Source organism: Aythya marila (assembly GCF_965140915.1).
Source record: "Aythya marila genome assembly, chromosome: 1".
NCBI lineage: Eukaryota > Metazoa > Chordata > Aves > Anseriformes > Anatidae > Aythya > Aythya marila.
The window spans coordinates 141,912,380-141,936,494 of NC_139042.1; the positions used below are offsets into that span (position 1 = coordinate 141,912,380).

At 39.9% G+C, this 24,115-nt stretch overlaps 1 protein-coding gene across 1 annotated transcript in view; it reads right to left on the reverse strand.

The window, feature by feature from the left end:
• The window catches only part of BCL2L13 (BCL2 like 13), a 39,733-nt gene extending 15,777 nt beyond the window's left edge, over positions 1-23,956 (reverse strand). Inside the window, exons 1-6 of the mRNA XM_082762651.1 lie at positions 23,802-23,956; positions 20,183-20,372; positions 12,502-12,609; positions 11,379-11,535; positions 8,086-8,155; positions 1,458-1,601 (exon numbers count right to left, since the gene is read on the reverse strand). Coding sequence (XP_082618777.1) covers positions 1,458-1,601; positions 8,086-8,155; positions 11,379-11,535; positions 12,502-12,609; positions 20,183-20,303 — 600 coding nt within the window. The 5' untranslated portion in view covers positions 20,304-20,372; positions 23,802-23,956. The remainder of the gene's footprint in view (positions 1-1,457; positions 1,602-8,085; positions 8,156-11,378; positions 11,536-12,501; positions 12,610-20,182; positions 20,373-23,801) is intronic.
• Between the last annotated feature and the right edge of the window lie 159 nt (positions 23,957-24,115).

Sequence of the window (24,115 nt, forward strand, 5' to 3'; positions counted from 1 at the left end):
AGGCCATGCTGAAAAGCCGCTTGTTTTCAGAGGCTTTGCGCTGTATTAAGTATGTTTATAGCAGGCCTCAAATAGGGGACAGAAAACAGACCACAGTCTTTTCTGAGGTTTTGAAAAAAGAAAAAAAAATAAGGCAAAACAGCTCTATCATCCACCCCCTCTTAAAGTTGTAAGTAAGGGCCTTGCCTGTGATGCAAAGACTTTGAAATGGAAATGCATTTATCAAGTGACCTAAGGTCATTTGGATGCATGCTGTTCAATGTTTCTGTCCATTAAAGACAAACAACCCTCCCCCCCTTCCCCCCGAGGTTTTGAAAACCATTATCCACAATTGCCAGGAAGTGAAAGGATTTAGGTAGGTGCAGAAATACAGAAATTCTGGAACTACTGCTAAAGAAAAATTCAGGTAACGTCCTGAAATCTGAGAAGTCCTTTGAATGAGATTTTTCCTACTAGCACTTTTTAATCACCAGGTTTTACTGAATAGCTTTTCTTTTTACAATAAATCAACTTGCATTTCCCTAATCCCAGATTAATCCCATTCAAATCTGGTATCCTTCCCAAACACAGTAATCTAAAGATCAGCATCCTTTACCACAGCTCTACCTTCAAGACCCAGCTCATCACCTGTGAATTAACTGATACTTTTTTTGATGTATCTTGCTCAGTATGCCATGACTCAGGACTATTGGTTATCATGAATTTAAGACTTCCATAAGGAAATGCAGCACAAAGCAATTTTGCTTGGTCCTATATAAAATCCAATATGCATTAGCTATTAAATAATAAATAATAATAAATAAGAACCTACTGACCTTTCTGTACTACATGCTCCCCAATTACTCATCTGCTAAAAACCCTTTGAAATTTAAGAGGAGAAAAAAAATAACATTTCCAGCAGTCACTGTAGCATGAAGACAAGATTAAAAAGATGACCCTCTCAGGCACTGTATCTCTTTTACTACCAGTCTTTGCATGTACATGTAATTCTGTATGTATATTAACAGGAAAGAGCATTCAAACAAAAGCTCAACCATTAGCATATTAACAAAGTGTATGAAAAATAGTTATTATTTTACTCCTGAGGACATCTGCTATTTCAACAACAGTCCAAAACACCAGACATGCAAGAACTGAAACAGACCAGCTGGAGAAAATGTGGGGTCCGATCACATAGGTCTTCAATACCAACATTAATAATGAACAGGTAAAAGTCAATTATGCCTTGGGGCAGAGAGGTAAAATACATTACTGCCCAGCATCTCTTTCCAAGTATATGGTCCTGACCTCCTGAATTTTTTCTCCCTTTTCAGGCATCCCTTCTCCCACAGGCTTAGCACGAGCAATTCCTCTTAGCTTTCTGCTTTAAGTACAAATAGCTTTTCTACTATTAAGACCAGTATTACACTTAGAAATAAGCTTTGAACAAAAATATGGAAATTAAACTGTTTTCTTACCCATCCTCCTTGTTGAATGATATAGTCTGCAGAATAGTCTTCTAGATATGTCACCCCAAAGTTCACAAGTGCACTCAATGGTTCCTGGCCTCTTCTGGTTAACTCCATAAGGAATTGCTGTAGCAGAACCAGGGGTACCAAGACCTTAAACAAAAAAAAAATAAATAAAAAATTATGAATAAATACAGAAAGCCTTATCAATACTATTGTGTAGGTAAAATGAAGAACTCATGTGGTCTATGGAAAAGGTCTGGATCTACAAGTTCAGAGTTATCGGAGACTATACACTTCGTTTTTATGAAGACAAGAGATAGAAATACAATACAAAACAGTAGGAAATCTAACAAGCAAAACACCACAGTGTAACTTGGGAATTTCACAGAACAGTACTGCAGTCATTTCTTGAGCCCCATGTTTCCCCAACATGAGATTCAGGTAAAGAACCACAATGGGTCCAGAACTTACTACTTCAGAAGTAAAAAAAAAAATGCAGCATTATAGGTAGTTTGAAGGGATACACATGAAAAATGTATTCAAACAATAAATTCACATACATCCTTTAATAGATGCACTGTGCTAGACAAACTCTTTAGAAGTTGATGCTCTGCTTTTTGACTGGACAGAAGCTTGGGCTTAATGGGTTATAATAAGTGAGGTTACATCAGGCTGGTGGGCAATCACTAGTGGGGTTCCCCAGGGCTCAATTTTAGGGGATCTGGGGGTTCTGGCTGACTGCAACTTGAACACAAGTCAGCGGTGTGCTGTGGCAGCCAAAAGGGCCAACTGCATCCTGAGGTGCATCTGGCATGGCATCGCTGGCTGGTCGAGGAAAGGGATTGTCCTGCTCTGCAGCAGCCTCATCTCAAGAGCAATTTGTAGTCTGGGGCACCACAATATAAGAAAGGCATAAAACTATTAGTGAGTGTCCAAAGAAGGACTACAGAGGTGGTGAGAGTCTAGAGGGCAAGACATATGAGAAGCAGCTGAGGTCCCTTGGTTTGCTCAGCCCCGAGCAGAGCAGGCTGAGGAGAGGCCTCATGGCGGCCTGCAGCTCCACGAGGGGAGCGGAGGGGCAGGCGCTGAGCTCTGCTCTCTGGGGACAGCGACAGGACCCGAGGGAACGGCATGGAGCTGGGACAGGGGAGGGTCAGGCTGAGGGTTAGGGAAAGGTTCTGCACCCAGAGGGTGGTCGGGCACTGGGACAGGCTCCCCAGGGCAGTGGTCACAGCACTGAGCCAGCCGGAGCTCAAGAAGCATTTGGACAGCAGTCTCAGTCTGTTTTTTTGATGGTCTTGTGTGAGGGCCAAGAGTTGGACTTCATGATCCTTGTGGGTCCCTTTCAACTCTGTATATTCCATTATTCTATGAACTCCCCACAGCAGCATAACATTACAGGCATTGTTGAAGTGATAAACACATACTCCTCTCTATGTTTAAACTCTCTCTCCTGTGCCAAATCTACCACGTACAGAATTCCCTGCCTCTGTTCCTACTCCTATTTCTCCTTCCAACTATAACTGAATGTTCAGCCTTAACCCAAATGTGAATTGCTCTGGAAAATGCAGTAATCTGTGAACTCACCTCTTTTATATAACATAGTTCTAGACACTTCCTTCTGAAATTATGGTTTTGTTTGCCTAAACAACATGCAGGTGAACTTTTAAACTCTAAGTTTATTCTCCTAGAACAAGCAAGTGGCCCTCTGGGCAATGTTTATATGCAGTACTCTGGCAAGTTCAGGAAAAACTGGTATGAATTGAAGTCATTAGCATCTGAAAAAAACTACTATAACACAAGAGAAAGATAAATATTAATTTTACTGCATCGAGTTTATGACAACTGCATTGCACTTCTCTGTAAAGGCTGAAGAAGGTCATTAGAACACTGTGCAAATCAGACCACTGTTTCCTGCCCACGCAAGGTGGATACAGGTTAATACTATTGTACAGTTTGAACTCTAAATGCCTCCTTTCTTTCCCAGTCTTGCCCTCCTTTAGCCTGATCTTTTCTGTAAATATTCTCTCTTACTATTCCCAAAAATCACACCTTAGGCAGCACAGCTGGAGGAAGAAGCATAGGAAAAGGAGGCTGGGTTTGAAATTTGTACTTAATCCATGGTGAAGTCAGACTCAGATGGACCACTAAGAACAGGAAGGGCCTTAAAAATGCCTGCAGTCTGGTAAATTTAAAGTGTTCTAGTTGATTAAAAACAGATAGAGTCCAATACTATGAAAAACAGATTATATTACTGTTCTTCTGGGAACAACAGTAAACACTTCATTCACTTAACTAGAAATGAGATGCTGCTTGAATTTTAAAAGTCTTGTGGTTTTTTGAGTTTCTTGTAATTAATCTCAGCCCAGAAGCAGAAAAGATGCAAACTCACAGTTACATGCACAGGCATAAGGAACAGGTCAAGGTGAGATAAGTGTCAGAGGAAATTGAAGTCTTTTTGGATTAAAGAAAAAAAAATATATGTCAAGACTAGGTATCTTTTGAAGGCTTTGAACACACCCTCAGAATTCTACAACAAGATGAACATTTCCATCTCAAAATATTTGACATTTACTTTAAGATCAAGGGAGGAGAAACAAAGACAAAAAAGCTGCTTAAGAAATTGAGTGAATTCAAATTATTGCTTTCTTCCTATGCCAGTTTAAACACCTAATCCATCTACTCCTCCCAAATTTAGCATGTCTTGCTGGTCCCTTACTCTTAAGACCTAATTCAGATGCTGACATTCAGTTCCATGCAGACCAACAAACAGCCTGGTTTTCCTTTCCCACTGAAATTACAGACTTCTACCTTTTAGATCAGTAGGAGCAGGACCAGGTTTGCACAAAACTAACCCAAATTCATGAAAGAAAACAAGTTCACAGTACTTCCATTAAGGCTAGCAACAACTTTTTGTACTTAGATGTAACTACGTGCATGGTGATGAGATTTAAACTAGACCTAAGTAAAAATACAGCCTTAAAAATTCAAAGCAACTGCAATTTGTTCCACCAGCATTGCGCACCGAAAGGAGTAAGAGGGACCTTTTTTACTTTGACTAAAGAAAACAAATACAGTATCAAGCAGAGCATGGCAGAAAACAGTTGAGGTGAGAAACTTCTAAGGAATAATTAAAATAAAAATACTTTATGATCAGAAGATTTGATTGTGTATATGAAAGATTTCTGCCAGTTATACTATTGCAATCCCACACTACAATATTACAATTCTGAAGAGAGATCTCGAAGATTTTTTTAATTCTTAAGTTATATTGAAAGTAATTGCCATTCCTGTGTATCTTTTTACTATTACAAAAAATCACTTAATTCTTTACATGATTAGTTCTTACATTTTTGTTTTATTGCTTTAGCTTTTTAGCTTTGTTTTAGCTCCCATTAATCAGTAAAAATGGAACATTAAGATAACTACTAAGATAACTATTAAGATAACCTACTAGTTCAGTTGACTCTAAATATCAGTGTTTGTTATTCTTTTATCTGATGCACAATAGTAGGATTAAGTACTTTTGGAGTATTTACATAATATTAATTTTTAAGCATAGCATAAAAAACAAAGAAATATTTTGTTGCCAGATTTTAAAATATATTCATTACAAAAATAATACCCTGTTTAAGCTTGGGATGTTTTTAATTTGGTTTCGTTTTAAAGAGAGCCTTATCCTTTTCTTTACAGGATCCATCGTAGCTATTATTCTCACATCACAATTTCTGAGAAATACATGAAATATTTTTTTCTCCTGGAATTCCTTTACTGAGAACCAGCACTTCAAATATCTACAGGTAAACTTTGCTTCTGTGGGATGTTAGTGGAAGAACTGATGTTCCCATGCATTTGTTTACCTGGCAATATTTTCGTATTCACATGAACATTGATGTTTTAGTAACAGAAAACATTCTTTTACATTCCATCCCTTGTAAGTTAATCACATCTCTTCAGCAGTTCAAACATACCACTGCACTCCAGAAAAGGTCCACATTTACAAATGGAAAAAATACCAGCTACATTTAGAAGTGTCTTCTTTCTGCTTATGTCTGCACAATGAACAGGTTCTGTGAAAACTGGAGTGACTAAAAAATTGATACCTTGCCAACTGTAAAAGAGACAGATCAAGCCTTTGTCCACATTAACTTGCAACCAGCTAACTTCACTATTTTAATCCAATACCTACCCAGCATTGTATGCTTACCTGTGTCTCACATACACCTAACTTCAAGCAAGATTTACAAAGACTGCTTTGAGTCTGCTTTGTGCCACAGAAGTGCTGCACCATTAGGGGATCAGTGAGGCTCTCTGAGCTCATCTCATTCAACATATTAAATAGGTGGAGCTTTTATATATACACATATATAATAGATACCTATACATACATACACACAAGATGGATCTGATAACGTGTCAAAGGTGAAATCAGAATAGAAAAACAGTTCATTCCGACTTGAGCTCCTCACCCATGTCCAGGTTGCTAAAAGGGACCAAGGAACTTGCCCTTCAACAGCAAGGACTCAGAAATTTGAAGTGAGATCTTATATATTAACTTATATGATACTAAAAGTAAGAAGAACATCTTGCTGCGTGAGGTTGCATGAGGTGCCACTACTGAGCACAAGAGATGCAGCTTACCTGAAACTTAAAATATATTTAATCAATTAGATTTAGTAATTTTATTTCTTCTAGTCTGGATCAAACCACAAGCCTTGATCACAGATATACCAGCCAAAAGTCTGTCTGTGGGAAAGCACTTTGACATTTTTAACCCGTCATATCTGACAATTGCTGTGTCTTTCCAATTTCTGCTCCACCCAAGCAATTAAGGATGTGTGATGGCCACAGCATGTAACAGGGAGTGATTTACTATTCCGTTTAGCTAGCTCAGCTTGTTGTATGTTTTCTTAACTTACACAGTTAGTCATCAAAGAACCTAAGCTTCAATTCAGCAATACTTCTCATTAGAGCGATGGTGGAAAGCCTTCATCATTCTTAGCAAACTGATAAAACCAAATTCAGTAAGAGACATCTTTATGGAAAACCTGAGGAAGTGTCAAGAAACTAACCTGTTAAAGAGCTATCTATGGAGTATTGTATTTGCTTTCTCTTGGGGTTTTCATTATAAAGTACATTTAATATATTTAACTACTAAGTATATTTAGCACGGAAAACACTTTATTCATTGTAAACTGCTATTCTTATTAATTTGCCTTTCCGCTCTTAAAGTACTGGGCATATCTTCACTGCTTCCCACAGTCCTTTGTTCTTACAGAAATCTATGAGTAGATTTGCAGGAGCAGAAGAGTCTTCTCATAGCCAATTTAAATACAAATCCTTCATGAACCTGAGGCCAGCACGGCCTCATTTTGCTGCATGTCTGCTAATTAGACCTAACACTGTGTGTCTATTTATAGCTACTTTAAAAAATTATTTTGCAAACAGCTTCTTCTTAGAGTGAAAATTAAGTTAGACTGAAGTTGGAGGAGAGATACCTAGATCTCTTTTGTTACAAAATATGATGCTGGTTAAGACGATAAAGGAATTTAAAAGGAAACGAAACCAATACAAGTGTATTCCACCTCACAAAACAAGTATTATTAAAGGAACTACCAGGCATTCCTGAAGTATCAAGCTACCACAAAAACAATATCAATGGATGCTGTATTATTACACAAAAATTCCATTCTGTTTTGCTTGTGGACTAAAAGTTTTGTAGCAACAAGTATTATGGGTAAGTCAAGACGATGGCAAAAGACAACGTCTGACTGATATTCTCAATCAAAAGCTAATGGGAACCAAAACCCATTAATCACAAAGGCTGCACAAATGTAGCAGCAATGGAGGAATCATAAAACTGAATCATAAAACTCCCAATATGGATGATCAATCTACCCAGTGCTATAGCTGCAACAGCTGTGTACCAACCGCACATGGAGACACAGTAGAGAATAAATCTCCATCCATCTCCCCCTGGCCATCTGAGCCATAATGTCTAGCTTTATGCCCATTTATAGTTTTCACCAACTGAAAAGAAAAACATACCCATCTTAAAGAACCTTCTTGATAATCAGATTTCATGGTTATTTAAGCTAAAATGCTATGAGTCATAAAACAATAAACCAAAAGCAAACACACCAATTATAATTGACATAGCCATGGGCAGTAACTTGTCAAGAAACATTAACAAACTGCTTTAAAAGTGCCCCACGCCCTTGCTTAGATGATCAGTTTCTAAAGTATGCAGGGAAATCTAGTTAAGGAGGTAAAATATTTATTTTAAAAAATTAAAATAGGAAAAACACACTTAAAATTTAAGAATAAATTTTAAACACTCAATTTATGATTAAATTTGTAAATATTTATTATTTTTCTGATGCACACTGAACCTGTCAGAGAATGATTAAGATTACAAATTTGAACGGTTAATGAAAGATGAATTTTGGGGACAGTAATTCTACTCATTTTACATTAAAACTATTACAAGACAGTTCACTTACAAATTTGCATGCTGTTCTACAATGAAGCTTCATGTCATTTGAGACAACTCCTGAAACCAGGTATGCACACCCTCATGTTTTCTGAGCAACTGACACAAGAGATATCAAAGTGAAAGTCACTTATTTGGTACCTTGTTCCATCCACTGGCATGAGCAGCTGTCTCTTGTGTGCGCTCTCGATATTCTTGGTATGTCACTGGCCTGCAGAAGTTAAATCAACACTGAAAGTTATAAAAGGAAACAAAAGAACAAGAATAAAATAAAACTCTCAGTTTCCAGAGAATGAAATATTTTCACATATATAAAGCAAATAATTTTCAAGAGCAAATAAGACTCATATTTCAGGGCATAAAACACCATCACCAGACAAGGAAAGAAAGATACCACCTTATCCCAGGTACACAATTTCAAATAATCGGTTAGGTGAATTTTATAAGAATTTAATAGTCTACAAATTGAAGGACATTAGAAAAGTTAGTTCTCTGACATGCAGACAATATTTCAGATCTCTTGAAGATTGTTTTTTATAATCTAAGAATTTGAAGATAAAAAAATCACTATGAAATTCAACTGTGAGATGGAGGTCAATGCAGAGTAAAATTTTCATAAATAGTAGAGACTACAAACAACCAACATATGCTTAACAGTGTTAACATTATTTAAAGTTCAAGCTTCTAGTTGCAAGGAACAGTACTTTCGATCAAAAAAAAATTCATTTTATTTTAGTAGACATCTCAACAAGACTTCCCATTTTAGAATTATCACATCTCTACCTCTCTGAATTCAGACGATAAAATTCCCCTCTCTTCCATATTCTTTCTTCCAAGATCTAATAATATCTTACAGTCAGTAACAATGAAGACTTCCTGACAAGTGACAACAGAAAATACAATCTTTCAAAAGCAGTTGTCCCGAAGCCAGACCTTGATAGCAGACAAATTTAAACTTTGGCTTCAGGGAGAAAGTGGTAGCTGGTGTTGCACAGAAGAAACTGTAACTGCTTACTGAAATTTAAGAATCTGTCACAATTTAGTAGCCTTGCTATATTGTAACACAAAGATACTTGTCTATGTGCATGTAAGAGGAGAGGAAAACACCAAATATAAGCAAAATAAATAAGCATTGTGCCAAATAACACTACTGTAGGAAACACGAGTGAAAGAACAGAATTAAAGCACGCTGAGGGAAATATAATTTGGGTTTGTCATTTTAAGTGCATTCTCTTAACTCCCTTGGTATTAGTTCCTTTGGAATGCAAATCCAAATGAATCAGTAGGATGAGAAGAGCAACAACAGCTGGAGGAAGGATATTATCAAGGGATTAAACAGCAGTTCTGGTTCACCTTATAAAAAGGCATGCATGTCACCCCATTTTCATGGGTGTGTGTGTTTATATATACACACACACGAAGAAAATGACAAAAAGAAAATGACAAAGTTTTCCTATAGAAAATACAAGAAGCCTAGAACACCAGGCTACAACCGGCCACATAACCACTTCATTTTCAAAGGCCTCATCTCAGGAACTCTCCAAAGAGATCAACCTAGAAGGAACCAATACCTACAATGGTCAATACCCCATTATCTACAACGTATAAGACCTTAAAACTTTAAACACTTATTTTTTAATTTAGATACACAAAACAGAGAGGTTGCAAGGCTTACTGCTGATTTTCCAACTTGTTGCCAGTATGTTGGTTTTTTTTTGTTTTTTTTTTGTTTTTTTTTTGTTTGTTTTGTTTTTGTTTTTTTTTAAGTGTACAGTAAGGTATTTTGCAAACCTTTATCTCTTTATAAAATACTAAGTACAAGTTTCTAAGGTCACACAGGACAAATGCCTGGCCTGTACAGGCAGATAAGCTTCTGTCACTTTTGGAGGAACATCTTTTGCGACTTAGGGAGAAGTTTGTACCCTACATAGTATTTTCTGTGGTTAAATAATTTTTAGTTTACACAACACTGAACTTACTGTTTGACCCTATGAGACCTGCATAGGGAAGCAGACAGTATATGTATTTATTTCTGAAAGCTAAATGGTGAATTGCCAAACTATTTTTCCTGTGGATAACTGATAGAAGAGACAGCTGCCTCCGTCTGTCTGGCCAGATGTTACACAGGGCCTTTGATATCAAATCCAGGTTGGAGTTCATCAGTCTTAAATAAAAACAGTCATAGAAAGTCAACAACTGTTATAGTTTCTACAAGAAGACAAGCTAGTTCAGGAATCGCAGGCTCACAGAATGGCTGAGGCTGGAAGGGACCTTCTCCAGGGTTGGAAGGGTCCAACCTCCTTGCTCAAGCTGAATCTCCTACAACAGGTTTCCCAGGACCATGCCCAGGCAGCTTTTGAGTATCTCCAAGGACAGATGCTCCACATACTCTCTGGGAAACCTGTCAGGGTGACTGAGCAATGGAACAAGAAAAAAGCACTTCCTGATGCTCAGAAGAAACAACTTCCACATTCATAATCCCTCAGAAGTCTGCCATAAAGGGTATTAACTTCATGGGAAGGTGAGATGCCTCTTCAAAGCCCGCATGGAATGCTTAAGCCCTTCCTATGAGATCAGAATTTTTTGCTAGATGCTGGTATCTAAGGCTTACAGTGATTCCCAGCTTCCTTAGAGCCATATTTATTAAACCAATCCACAGAACAGATTCAGATTGCTATTTGCTAATGCTGTCTTCACAACTGCATGTATAAGTGTCCGCAAAGTAACACTTTGCAACTTGAGCACTCTACAAATACACTTTGGAGGTCATTCATAAAAGCCAGAAGTGACTCCACTAAAATCAGACTAGTCATTCATATTAGAAAAACAAGCAACCAATGCCATTTTACTAATTTACTGAAGACATTAATTGAGACGCTAGTATGCCAAGTACCGTGTGCTATTTAAACAATAAGCTTAATCTGGAAGGACAGCTCCTAACGTACCACAGTTAGCCCAGGGAGCTACAATTGCTTCAGATGTGTGTCCTGAATGGCAGCCATGAAGTATCTACCTACCTTCCCTTCAGGGAAACTCTCTCACTCATCTTGGGTCAGAAAATAATCAAACTTCTAGCTCTGCTCTTAACTATTAGGTAAGACAAGCTAATTTTCCACCGCACATCATTCATTTAGTTGGCAATGGCAATTGGCAGCTCTCAACTGCTAGCTTCACCAGCAACTCAAACTACTTAAACTAGTCTCTTCAGTTCAATGATAGAAGTTCAGAAACCTTTCAGAATTCACATTTGTTCAAACAATAGCACAAAGAAGTATTCACACATCACAACACAAAACAAGAAACCAAGCAGATAAAGGGATACTGAAAAAGAAAGAAATGCAATACAAAATGTAGTCCCGTCTTCAGCATTTCAGCATCAGTCACAATGCAGAACTGGAAACACCTTCCCTTACAAAAAGGAAATGGAAACTCACTTGCTAAGCAAGATCTCCAATGCTTTGTGCAGATGCTCTTTCATTTCCTGGGACACTTTCTCCCCCAAATGAGCCAGGCAATCTTCTATTGAGCTCTCTGGATTGGCAGGACTGAACACTGGGGAAGTGTGGCAGTCAAATCCTGTAGTGGTAAATGCTGAAAGAAAAAGCATACAAAATAAAATGAGTAAACGCATGTAACAACAACAACAATCTCAAATTTCTCATCCCAATAGTTAAACACAATTCACGTAATGAAGGAAGAAATCACAACTCCATAGTCAAAGTATGCTATGAAGAAAATTTAGTAAAACAAGTATGTTCCAAATATATGCTGGAAGTGGTACTTAAAAACTACAGATGCCTTTAAGCTACATTTCCCCCTCTAGCTCTTATCTCACAACTGTATCTAAACCAGCAAGTTACCTGACTGTGCAACTGTTCTCAATTATAAGCTAATTTTTAAGCCAACCCTGATGGAGCACCAAGAGACCCTTTTTTCTGTGGCAAAATTTGCTCATCTGCAGCAGTACTACAGCATCACTTCTAAAAACCATATGCTGTTCATACAACCTTTCCCTTCACTGTTTAGAATTTCTCATAAAGGTCTATATGGATGAACAAAAAACAGACCTAGAGTCTTTTTACTTTGTATTTCCAGTCTGAAACACACATGCAAAGCAAATATTATTTCCAAATTATCCCTTGCTGGGAGTCCCATAAAAGCCACATCTATTGATCAAAGCACGTCACAAAAAATAAAACTGGTGGAAGTGAGAAATCTGATGGTTCAAGTCCACACACCCTGAACGTTAGCTGCTTGAGTATGTTTTCCCTTCTGCCATCAACTGGAGCAGCTTTGAGGGCTGCTTACATTTCATTATTTATAGCAGCCTATTAAATGCAGTTCAATCGCTTGCTTTGGCTAGACTCCACCACTCTACACCATAACATTTAACTATTTTACTTCATGTGACAATGGGTAGAAATGCTAGCTGGGGTGAGGAGGGGAGAAGATACTCAACCCATCCAAATATATCTGTAACTAGAGTACCTGCTATAAATTAGCCACTATTATATGGTACAGAAAGTCTCAAGTGAAATGGGAAAATCTGAACAGCACCTTCCAAGATCTCTTCATCGAGACGTTTTAGCTCCTCCTCGATTTCTATTTTAATCTTCTCCAAAGCCTCTTTCTCTGAAGCATGTTGTGCCATAGGCTGTTGAGTCCCTAAAAGAAATCAAAGAAATGTCGTATTTCAAACAAGGTAGATAAAGGAACGCGCAATTCAAATATTAACTGTAAAGGAATTCAAGGTGAATATTTATTTCAGAAAGCAACATGAAATGTGATCCCTGAAGTGGTTATTATAGAAGTTTTATTTTATGAAACCAGAAGCACAAACTTCTAGACCTGTTGAAGGCAAAATATGAGCTTTAAATGCAAATATTAAAAAGGGCAGAACATGTAACAGCTTTAAAAAACAAATTCATCTTAAAATTTAAGACCAAAATCAAACAAAAGGTACTTAAACAAGCAAACATTAAAACTAATGCACTCGTTATCAAACTACTTCAAAACAACATAGATGTCTTCAGAACTTACAATACCCAACCTTAAGATAGGCGTAAGGTTTATTTTAGTAGTAAAATACTAGGTTTATATTGATCTCTGAGTATTTCTGTAGACTTTACAGAGTAGCTACATCAACAAAGTGTCCTGAAATCTATTAACTGTGCATCATTTCATTGCTTGTGGGGAGCCTACAGGCCACAATTAAACCACTTAAGACAGGGTTCACAAGTGACAGCAGAGACAAAGGGCACCACAATTGTCAGCCAGCTGTCAATTCTCATTTCCTAATCGAGTTGTTTAAGAATATGAAATGGCTGCATATTCCCAGGAGAACACATGCTGTGCTTTGGGATCACAAAGACACCTTCTGCGTGCTGACTCTGGGAATCTCGTCACAATAAATTGTTTCAGCCATATCACTCAGGATTATCTCAATCATTTTCGTTATTACACTGTAGGAAAAAAAGAGATACAGACCTGTTTCCAATCAGGGAAAGGTATTTAAAGCATTTGAATCTTTAAGGTAATGCCTGCTGAATGTCAACCTTTCCAATACAAGGCAGTATGGCAAGTTACTCAAATAACTGCTTTCTAGGGCAGGTACTGATGCAAAGGCTAGATGACTGGGACACTTCCACCTCCAAATTCTCGCTATTAGTTGCTTTATCTTTGGGCTTGCTCATCTCCAGTGTTTGCCTGGGTTTCTTCCATCAGCTTTCAAGCATGTCTTTAAATACTGTTCTTAAAGTACAGAACAAAAACTGTTCCACTAATTGCCCTCATTTTCACTACATATCATTAAGCCTACCACTGAAGTTTTCTTCTTTCTTTCAGTTCCTTAAAACGGTCTCTTTAGAGCTAAAACAGAACTCTGTTATATCAACATGTTGATACCAGTGAGTTTTGCATCAACTTATTCCTTGACTACATGAATGAAATTGGCCACAGAACTTCCCTTTGCTAATCCCCCTCTGGCCATTTCCTTCCCTAAGTTTTGGGCCAATTATCAGTCCTCATTAGCTCTGCTCTTTGCTGCTTTCAACAGCATTGGTGACTTGGTTACTCAAAACACAGTTTCTTAGCTCTCCTACTTCTGAACACTCCTTAGAATTCTCTTGGGGGACTTCAAATCCTCTCACATCTGTGCTTTAAACACCATCTCCTGGCTGAATTTCCGATAATATTGCTCACAACCACTTTTCCTCACCCAACCACTGACAAGTCTCAAACTTATCTCACCCCTTCTACACCTACACCAACTGCCTGGAGCTCTACGTGGACATCTAGACCCCATTCCACTGCACACTAAGCCATAACCTGGTGCTATACGAACAACTGCCTGTTTTCTTTGATTCACCTGTTTAAATCCACTTAAATTTACTGTGGTCATTGTATCACCTTTCCCTGTTCTCTGTACTGGGCACACAGGGTGTGGAAACCATAAAAACAGTAATGCTTAACACACAATATTGTTAGTTTTCACATCAAAGTCTAGCTTGCAAGGTCACCTGCATTTGAAAAATAAGTTAAAAAGCCCCAGAATCAACCCACCGGATGCGTACTAATGCTTACACATGCGACGCTCTCTAACAGAGATTTGTGAGGCAAACTCTTGCTAACCAACACACAGGTCAGTGTAAAGTGTTTCCATTTAACTGAACAGTTTAAAGGAACAACAGATAATCAGTTAAATACCATTTCCCTTAACCACACAATTTTATCATTGTCACCGCATGCAGAGTAACTTTAGCTTCTGAAATCCCCTCCCGAACAGTCTGTCACTGAGCCATACATTCCGGAGGGGAGCAAAATGTTCCTCTTTTTGGTTACGGAACAGACACTTATAGCACCTCGTCAATGCCCTGCAGGCTGCCTCTTTGAAGGGCCGTACCACGGCTCCACAGCCGAGCGCAACAAGTATAGGCAAGCCCTAGCTCTTATTTGAACCTGCACTTCACCCTGTACATGAAAGGAAGGAAGGTATTCGGAAGAGTTCCCGTTCTCACAGGACTGATGTGACGATGATCACACATGACAAGCTGTCATACTTGATAATAAGTCACCCAGAAAATGGAAGGAAGAGAAATTCCATTGCTACCAGCATACAAAAGAGCTGTTTAGATAATCAGTGCTGCAGTCAATGGTTTCCATCTCGTAACACCCACAACTTTGCAGCAGCTGCTGATTCCAACAGCACCTGACTATTCAGACGTGCCAAAACATCAAAAACCTACCCCTCACGGATGAGTGACTTTGCACTGTTCGTCCCCCTAATTACCAATGGACTTGAATTTGCTGCATCTCCTGAATGCTGACCCCCGGCAGCAAAAACTGCACCCAGTATTGGGAGAATAGCGTATTCCAAGAGCAAAGTTCTCAGTGGGCAGCATCTTTCTCGTCCTTTATACACCTTCCAAGTCTGTGGGCAAACAGGTAGAAGAAAACAGTAAAGACAGCTTCTGGTAGATAAAAAAAAACTACCAAAAACTGAGGACCCGACACTGTTAGCAGCACTAAACAAATGCAGTTCAACAAATTAGGGCCCCTCCAGGTCAGTCCCAATCCCAGACTGAGCTGTTCCCCAACCTTCAGCCTCGGAGGAGGAGGGCTGGGAAGCCATGCATCACCTGGAGAGCCACCACACCTTACTCAACAGTGTTTGTGTTGCACTAAATCTATCAAGAGACAGCAGTGAAAGACTGTAGTGGTGTTTGCCTTTTTTTTTTTTTTTTTTAAATCATTCAACAACAAAGTCTTTGATGTCACAGACTGCTCCCAGTTTTTTCTTCTTCCTTTATGCCTGCAATTGTGATGTACCACTATCTCCATTCTCAAGTTTTTCCTGATGTTTCTACATCAACTTCTGCATGGTAGACATTCAATTAAAAGTGTCTTTTCAGCATGGCTGCAATATTTCTCTGATATCTCACACTTTTTAAACAGACAAGAAAAAAACATACAATTTCTGCAGTCACTGAGAGGTGACAAAAATGTAAGAAATCTCTTTATAAATGTATTCACTTTTTTCTTTTCAAGGAAAATATCTCCATTGCCCCTGCAAACTCCAGAATCCAGACTGCCATACACAGAGGCAGCCCTTGATTTTAAAAGATGATTTAAAGCATCCCTTTATAAACCATAGGAAGGCTTTGCTTTAAAGGAACTGAAAGAGTTCAAACACAGTAAGAACCAACAAGAGATGAGACATTGCCAGCTAGCAGTCTATTTTTCTTGTGGACAGTGAGGAGGCTTAATTAAGTGGGAATTCACATTCCTATCAGGAATGGCTCTTTCTTGTCCAAGTCCCACCCCAAGAGCTCCCTCTCCTTGTCTGTGCTGAGGAAATGGCTCCTCCATAGCCATGAACTGGGTTGCTCCCACACACAACGTGGGGCTTTTCAAGCTGTCACTTTTCAGCCTAGGTACATATGCTTTGCCATAAGAGGGAAGTTTCTAAGGAATGAAATTTAACACTTGAAGTTAAGATACTTCAAAAACGCCTTAATTTCTTACAGACCAGCAAGAGGTGCTATGAAGGGTAAGTGAAGATACAAGGATGGAGTGCAAAGAAAGCAATGATACTGTCCAACAGCCACTCCACCAGTCACCTGAAGATGGAAAATTGTGCAACAACAGCTACCCCACCCATTATGGTCAAACCATATAAAAGAGGTTAAAATGTTACTACACTTGGGTTTCTTGTAACAAAATCAAGACTGAGCAAGAGAGCCCAAAGGAAATGCAGTGAGGTAATTCTCCATGTAATTTGTCTGCGGTTTCTCTTTACTAGATAAGATGTCTCTGGAAGCCATCACTCTAGTAAAGTGTATCACGTCTGCAAAAACTGAGAAGCAGATATTAAAGATTTTACTTTTAGCTGTGTTTTGGAACAGAAAGACATATGTCAGAAAGGGAACTCTGTAGCATGAAATAGAAGAAAGCAGAGGTTTTAGGGAGATGACTGTGCCAGGGGAAGGCAGGTGAATGGATAAAAGCATTCGATTTCTCCTACCAATTGTAGCAGAGAAAATAACACCACTGTTCTTAGGAAAGACTGGTTTTGTTGTTGGCTTTTTGATTCAGATGCATTCTGTAGTTTAGCCGGATTGTAGAAGTTTCACTAAAATCTGGGAGACTGTAGGAGGAGTCTCAAGAGAGGTACACAAACACTAACTACACCTGGTGTATCTCATTTCCCCATGTTTTAAATATATGTGCAATGGAAAGAGAGAAGATCTTCAACAGGTGATTCAAGGTGGCTATAATTAGGATCCTGCTCTGAACCGCCCTCTAGAGGAGTCTCTTACTCTCCAATAGGGAAGGAGATTGAAGAGATTAAGATAATAAGAGCAAAGCCAGCCTTTCTGAATACTCACCATATATTTATTATACGATACAGAAATCAGACAAAGAGTAAGGACTCACTTGGATCTAAAAAAAATGTATGCGAGAAGAGTATCCATATGCCAGAGTCAGTATTTCATATGAATGATACGCACAAAACAGAGGAGCATTTTGCAGCTAAACTGGAAATAACCAACAGTCAAACATCACTACTTCAATTGTTTCCCATGAAAGGTTTATCAGCACAATAAGCAGACTAAAGCTAAACAAGATAAGTGACAGGTACTCCGTATCAGAATCCTCTCAACGCATAAATCAGCAGCATTCAGCCACCAAGAAAGAAGCACTAGTGACTGGAGTTTTAAAGTACCACAAAAAGCATTAAAAACAAACAAACAAAAAAGAATTAAGGGTCAGTCAAAATATCATTTCTATGGTAGATGGCACCACATGAAAAACACACTGCCAATAACGATGCAGTGTCATATTATTGCTATGCCTCATGTCTTCGTTAAGAAAAGCAGAAGTTCCCTCTTCCCAACGGGATCCTAAACAACAACAATTTCCATTTACTGGCTTTCACATCTCTTGCTCCAAGCAGGTTTCACATGCCACCCTTGTTACTGTAATACCCAGCTGCCTCCCAGCAGCGTGCTAGGCAGTGCAGGTAATATCCATTACAGGCTGCTTGCTCTCTCCCTGCCTCTCCCCAGGGGAGCACGCAGCAGACTGCTCTGGTGCAGCTTCCACCAACTGTGCACCAGCCACGTGCTAGGCAACGGGGGGACACGGACTGCATGTAGCTACTTAATATTCAAACAAGATGCATGGAGCACTTCAAAGCCAACACATGGCCGCTGCCACACAGAGCCTGAGAGCGTAGCTGACTGCTCCATGACAAGCAGTGAGAAAAGAAGCAGGCAAAATGATAAAAAAGTATCTGGTGGACAAATTAAAGATGTTGGAGACAGGCAAAGCAGAAAAGTAGCAGGGAAAGAGAGTTTGGAAAGAATGAAATAAATCCTTAAACAGAAGGATAGTCTTGGCACAGAGTTCAGTAAGAGCCTGAAGTCCATCCAACACATTCAAAACAACAAGAAACAACATGGAAGATGAAAAGCAAGGGAAAATGATTTTATCCACAGTTGTTGATCATGAAGTGGTAAAAACACTGAAAGGGAGATCTCATTACAGCGAAAGATGACCAAGGGAGGAAAGGTTACATTCACTCTCTGGTCTGGGGAGTGAGTGTGGGGGTTATACAGAATTTCCTGTTTAGAAGGGAAGCAATGGGGATGACAGCACACATTTGGGAACAATTAATACTTTTGAGTATTTTAATTGTACAATTGTAACATACATTGTTGCAAATTGTATAGTTGTAATAAGTATAGGTGCATTTGCAACAATATATCCTGCTGTTACTCAAGCTAAAAAAAAAAAAACTAAATAGTATCTGAAAAGTATATTTGTTATCTTTGCTTAAGAGCTGAAAAGTCCTCTTAGCTGATAAGAAATTTTGTATTTAGGCATTTGTAGCTTCGTCTTTATAGTTTTATAATTGCTCTTTGATTCAAATATTTCTTAAAGGTTTCAGTACTAAGGAACTGTCAAAATGCTTCCTCACAATTTTCAAACATTTCAAAGGTAACAAGAGCCAAATTATAAAAAGAGAGCTTTAAGAGTAATTTTCCTTTCTGAACCTTGCACTTACAGAAGGAAGCAGACTCTTCCACAACGCAGCTCTGTACTTACTTGATACATTATCAGTTATAGACCACTTCTCCCAGACGGGCTGTTCAGAATGAGATGTTATTACTGAAGTGAGTACTTTTTCCAGCAAATGGTTTTATGAATCAGCATATTGGCACGAAGGTGCCTCTCCTTTCATGGGCTGCAGATGCAGTCACAGTGGAAGAAACAAACATACCTTAAATGTATAAAGTTTAGTTTTACGCTATAAATTATATAGCCAGTATACACTATATGCTATAGTGCCAAACTGATAACATTATTTTTGTCATATCTTTGATGCTCTTCCTTTTCAGGCATTTCTCAGTTCATAACAGATAACTTCAGTAAGTGACAGCATACTTTCTCAAATGCTTGCTCAAGAAAAAAAAAATATTCTGAAGACTGTCTTCTTTCCTTTTTTTTTTTTTTTAAAAATATGCCTTCCTCAGAATAAGTTCTGAATCACAGGAACTAGTAGCAATTGAAACATCATCAAGAAGCGACAAGCCACCAAAACAATCTTGACAAACAATGTTGTTGAAGTGTTTGCCAACACAAAACAATGGAAGTCTTACTACCTAGAATATGAAACACCATCTATCAAACTTCTTTTATTCTGCTTAACCTCCTGTATGTATAAACTTGTTCTGGAAGAAACACCTGACTCCATGCAGTCCTTGACTTCTTAAAAATAAATGAACAAATAGACAGAGTGTAGGCCAGATTAAGTCTCACAGCTCTACGCTACCACTGACTGACAACAACAGAAGTGTTAGCATAATTGGGCAAAACTATTTAGTACACGAGATTGCTCAAGTTGTCCCTCCGAGTGTACGCTGGTAAACACCACCTCACCCATGTTTAATTCTGCTTGCCTCCAAAAAAGCAAACGTGGCCTGATTCTCAAAGTTGCTCAATAAAGATAATACATATCTATCCTTCCTAATCTGAAGACAACTAACAAAACCACTTATTTGCTTCATAAATACTGATCAGCCTCAGCATAACTCCAATTAAAACAGCAATCTAAATAAAACATCTATTTCCATCAGCATCTCTTCCCATTATTTTAAGTGAATAATGGGATTAGGAACTAAATGCTAAAATATTTTTTTTATGTAAATAGATACATGTAATAAGTAAATATTACCTTGAGTTGAAGCAGGAGGATGCTCCTGTGGCTTCTCTTGTGATAAGAGCCCCAGGTAGCTGAGAACTACATATTTTGTTTCATAGTGAAATCCTACAGGCACAGCAGTAGAGGACGCCATCAGGTTGGCTTGCAATGCGTCAGTGCTCTTATTGGGCACGTAGGGTTTTCTCTGGGTTACTGGTGAAAACTGTAAGGAAAGAATACAGTGAGGGTTTTTTGGTTTGTTTTTTAAGAAGTTGCAATAGGTCATTAACTCATACACAACAAGAAATTATGTAACAATCACGAAGTAATATCCAGAGTTCTGCCTTGCTATCCTATGCATTCTCATTTTAATAAGAACTATGCAAAGTAAAACCAAATGCCCTCAAGTCTAGGGCCCTGTCTGACTGCTGTTAGCAGTGGAATTTCTCACTCCTGCTCGGCATACATACTCTCACATTAAAGCAAATTAAATAGTTCCTTGCCATGTGTTTTGCCTTTTAACTGCCTCCCAACTCAACCACGTACAAATATACGCACGCAGTCGTGCAAAGAGGTTTTAGGGATTCTGCAGCCTCAGTTGATTACAACTGAGAGTAAAAACATCAGCTTTAGAGGAATCTCCCTTCCCCTAAGCCTCAGATGAGTACTTTCCCAATTCTCTGCTTTCTCAAATTCTGTGTTATGATGCTCAAGAATTTTAACGCAGAAAAAGTGTCAGTTGTCTCAACCACAATTGTCTCCAATTCATTTCATTGTTCCAACAGCAATGGAAAACACACGGCCACACTCATCGTAGCAATTGGAAGAACAGATGGTCATGTGTCCTGGATTTCTCACCCAGACATTAAAACTCATAAAACAGAAACCCCTATCTAACAGCAATGTCTGGTCAAAGAATTTCCCTGTTTCACTGTTTGTTTACTTGCTTCTTCAGACATGCAAATAACATCAGGAAAAACTAAGGTAAAGGGAGATAAAAATAATAATAAATAAAAAACATAAGAGACAAGGAAAAGAAAAAAAAAACACTCAGAAGACAACAGATAAGTGGGAAAAAAAAAGCTATACAATTGACCGAAACAAAGTTTCAGACTAATCAACATGCCTTAGCTCCTCATGTTAGGAACAGGGTGGATAACTACTTCCAACCAACGTGGTACGTCAAGTAACACACAGTAATTGGATTTTCCAGGTGAATTTTCAAAATTAAGTTCTCCGTCACTTCAGAAGAGATCCCTAACTGGAAGGCCAGCACAAGTGTTCATGCTACAGGGCAGGTACTTCACAGATACAGAAGGAGCTACAAGTGTCAGAGTGCAGCTATGTTTATAAGAAGTATTTAAGCCAAGTTTAAAACTTAAAGCAGTGAGAATGAGGAAAACCCTATAGGTACACAGAACACTAACTGGAACATCCCGAGAGGGCTCCTGATTACATTGGAAATGCCTTGAGATGGAGAGAGAGAACAAGGTTCCCAAACCGAAGCACAAACGGCAAAGTAAGCCTCAAGATGAAAAGCAATCATAATAATAAACAGAGCAAGCAAAAGAAAAAAATATCGATCTGTTCAGCTGTGCAACATTTGTAGGCTAACTTCTAACCCCCTCCTCCCTGGAAAGGAATCCAGCTTAACAGCAGCACAACTCCTAACCGAGCATAAACAGAGCCACAGCTACACTGCAGCATCGTTACCTTGTGAGTAGGTAGCTTGGCACAGAAAAATTGTCTGGCAAACTAAAAGCTCTGTTAGAGGAAGAGAGTTGGTGGAAAATTGGCTGAGCGTTCCTTAATCTTCAGTAACTCTACTTTCTGAAACTCATTCAGTACTAGAAACAGAGGAGGACTCTTTCATGAAGACTATGCTTTGGGAAGCTCTGCCTCCTCTCACGTATTTCAAAATGCTTGAGACCCTGCACCAGGAAGGTTCACTTCAGTCTTTGCTACAGCTTGAACTGTAGTAGTCATTCATACAGGAAAGAGCCAATGTCAAAACTTTAAGCCAACGCTCAATGTATCATGCTTCAGAAACATAAGCAGCTACAGCAGAGGATAAACACAGCTTTTCCACAGCATACAGCTCCCCTTCAGCCGCTGTCACAAACTGGGATTTTAATAAAGATGGGAGATTTGGAAACAACAACTGCTCAGGAGTCGATAGGATCATAAACAATAGCCGTGTTCTTCAGAGCAGATCAACAGCTGTGATCACCACAGCACCAGATGTAAAAGATGCCATTCAGCAACAAGCAAAAGCTCCCCACTACAGCTTTGCTTTGTTCAGCAGAGATGCTCAGTCCTGGAACCAAACCAAGGCTCTTCCTAGGATGCCCACAAAATGAACAGGAGCCCTTCGAGGCCACAGAGCAGACCTACCTGGGAACAGGCAGCCTGCAGGTGGGCCACAGAGATCCAGGCACTGCGCTGTGCATCAAAGAACAGGGCTGAATACGTAACAAACACCTTTCTTTAAAGCAGGATTTCAAATCAACACAGAGAACGAAAGGAAAAAAAAAAATACAGCCTATCAAAACAAGAACAAGGCTCTGTATCAGCACAGTGATCCACGTGCAACAATGAGGCCTAATTCGTGACAGTTTTGGCATGCCTAGCTCAGCACCTGGGGCGGAGTGAGAAAGAGAATCAGACCACAACTTATTTAAATAGTGGCTAATGCTTCCCTGGGAAAAGAGTGGAGAAAAAAGCTTCAGATGTGTATAAAAAAAAAAAAAAAAGTAATCATGATATATTTGGAGAGGTACTTTTATACCGAAGTGACAAGAGAGACTTAACTCGAATGGAAGAACTGTCTTAAGCTTCTCCTAAAAGCATATCAGCCTGGAAACACACCTCAGGATCGCTGATCTTCCTTTGAGGGGAGCCCACAATGAAATAACCGAATTACTCACTTAAAATTGTGAATGATTATTTTTGTTTTCACGCAGAAGTAGGCAAATATTGACTCAGATAGCATAAACACTGCAGAAAAGACCATTTTTCAGGAACGAGTGGGTTTAGAAAAGGACACGCACAGCTTGAAACACCAGACCAGAGGAAGGAGAGCTTCCCAGTAGCGGGGCAAAATGGAAAAAGAGCCCAGGAACTGTTCAAGAGGGCGAGACAAGGCTGGACGGGGAGGCGCAGGGGAGCTGGGGAGACAAGGCACTGTGAGAAGCCTCCAAAACGTGGGCAAGGGGGCTACCGCTGGTTGGGCAGATTCATCTACTGCCTCTTAAAAAATAAAAAATAAAAAAATTATGAATTTCTTCCTACAAAAAAAAAATTAAAAATAATAATCTTTCTTCGTTCCTGCACCCCTGAGGGGAGGAGACCCTCCACTTGCTGTATGCGCCCGGCGCCGCAGCCTTACAGGTTATTTGGCTTTACCGGGTGACCAACGCGCTGAAAAGTTCCCAGCACAGGCACGGACCTGCCCCTGCCTGTGAGGGACGAGCCCAGCAGTGCCCCGCTCCCCATTTTATTCCCCATTTCCCCCCCCCACGACGCCCCGCGACCCCCCGGTAATGGCCGCCCCCCCCCCCTCCCCAAAATCGCTGCGGGAGGGGGCGGCAACCACAGCAACAAACGCCCGCCGGGAAAGCCGCCCGCCCGCCCCACCCCGGCCCCTGCTCACCTGCGGCGGCGGCGGAGGGGGCGGGGCCGGGCCGGGCCGGAGCCGCCTGAGGAGGGGGCGGGGGGCGAGGAGGAGGAGGAGGAGGAGGAGGAGGAGGAGGGGGAGGGGAGGGGGCGAGCGCCCGCGCCGGGCGGAGAGGGCTCGGCCCTAATTTGCCGCCGCCGCCGCCATGATGGAGGGGCGGGGCCGCGCGTCACGGCGCGCGCGTCCGCTGCGGGCTGGGGGGGCGGCTGCGCGCCCGCGTCACGCGCTGAGGGAGGGGAGGGAGGGGAGGGAGGGGAGGGGGGGGGATGACGCAGAGCCCTGAGGGGCGG